Source organism: Carlito syrichta, unplaced genomic scaffold (assembly GCF_000164805.1).
Source record: "Carlito syrichta isolate Samal-C Ts95f unplaced genomic scaffold, Tarsius_syrichta-2.0.1 Scaffold130404, whole genome shotgun sequence".
NCBI classification, from domain to species: domain Eukaryota; kingdom Metazoa; phylum Chordata; class Mammalia; order Primates; family Tarsiidae; genus Carlito; species Carlito syrichta.
In genome coordinates, this window is record NW_007074500.1 from 6,151 (window position 1) to 7,700 (window position 1,550).

Here is a 1,550-nt window from a genome sequence, read left to right on the forward strand (position 1 = left end):
AAGATACTGATCCGGGGCCTCCCGGGGGACGTGACCAACCAGGTATGGGGGGGGCGGTGTGGGAGCGTGGCGGGAAATACCACCGTGCGCGTGCGCGGGGGGCACCGGGCGACACCACTGCTGGGGTGCGCGGGGGTCGCTGGCGGGGGCGTCCGAGCACGGGATCCACGCGGGATCGGGAGAGACCAAGAGCGGGATGTGGGGGGGCGATGGTGAAGGGAGAAACCAACTTTGGGCTGAGGGAGGATGTTGCTAGGGGCGACCACGGGCTTGGGCGAGACCAAATAACAGGAGGGGGCGGGCGAGGGAAGGGGGCAGGCTATCTTGGCCCTGTTGGGGGATTGCGAGTGGGCATCTGGATTGGGATGCCAGTTGCCCCCTGCTCGGGTTGTGCTTTTCCCCACCCTCTCTTACACGGGGTGGCGGGACCTCATATCCAGAAGTTTCAGGGCTGGCTAGACTATGCCCCGTGCATTTGTTCTCTCCCGGCAGAGATCGATCCGATCCTGGTAGCAGCCCCAGGCTCTCATCCCCCAAAACACCAAAGTTACCTTGGAATGTTGGGGTCTCCCACCACCCACAGACCTACAGGAAGGGGAGGGTCCTGTGTTCCTTGGAGCCCACCTTGGATAATCTTCCCGCCAGGAGCACCCTTGTCTTGGGGCGTCCATGGGGCAGAGCTTCCCTGTGCTCTTTGGACCCAGGGAAATGGCACCTGTGCCGCCCTGCCCTGAGGCTGTGGAATGGGTTCTTTCTTCCTGTTGCTGAGAATCCGGGCTCACTTGCTGGCATATCTGCCGCTGGCCCTCCCTGACCATGCATGGATGGGCATATGGCTAGCGGGGCCCCAGGCGTGGCAGGAGCTTGATTCGGGGACAGATTGGTGACAGGCACTGCTAACGTGGTTTGTTTTGTTTCTGGAGCGGGTCCTCCTAGTGCCCACCGTCTCTCAGCTGGAAACACACTGTGTATCCTGCAAAGAGAGCAGTGTATCTGGCACAAGTGGGCCCTAGCACACTGCTCTCTCCAAGAAGGCAGCCCTGTCAGCTGGGGGGAATTGGGAGGCAGAAATCCAGTTTATTAAGTGTGGAGGCTTATTAAGTGTGTAGGTACCCCTGGATGACATTCCTTCTGCTGACCTGACCAATGGCATGACCTTCAGCAGGTCCCTCCAACTCTCCAAGCCTCAGTTTTCTCATGTACAAGATGAATTTGTCACTACTTCACTAGTCGAGCTGATGGAAACAGTGAATTTGCAAAAGGCCGTTCAGGCAGATTAAATGACTTCCTTAAAGAAACACTCTCTAAGAGTGTATTGTGCTGGGTGCGATGGCTCACGCCTATAATTCCAGCACTTTGGGAGGCCGAGGTGAGAGGATTGCATGAGCCCATGGGTTCAAGACCAGCCTGGGCAACTTGGTGAGATTTCATCTCTACAATAAATCAAAAAATTAGCCAGGTGTGGTGGCACATGCCTGTGGTTCCAGCTTCTTGGAAGACTGAGGCAGAAGGATCACCTGAGCCCAGCAGGTCGAGGCTGTGGTGGCCAT

At 57.5% G+C, this 1,550-nt stretch overlaps 1 protein-coding gene across 1 annotated transcript in view; it reads left to right on the plus strand.

Moving 5' to 3' along the window:
• Positions 1-3: 3 nt before the first annotated feature.
• Positions 4-1,550, plus strand: part of RAVER1 (ribonucleoprotein, PTB binding 1) — a gene marked incomplete at its 5' end in the record, with an annotated part of 18,017 nt that continues 16,470 nt past the window's right edge. The window contains one exon of the mRNA XM_008048991.1: positions 4-42. Within this exon, the coding sequence (XP_008047182.1) occupies positions 4-42 (39 nt within the window). The remainder of the gene's footprint in view (positions 43-1,550) is intronic.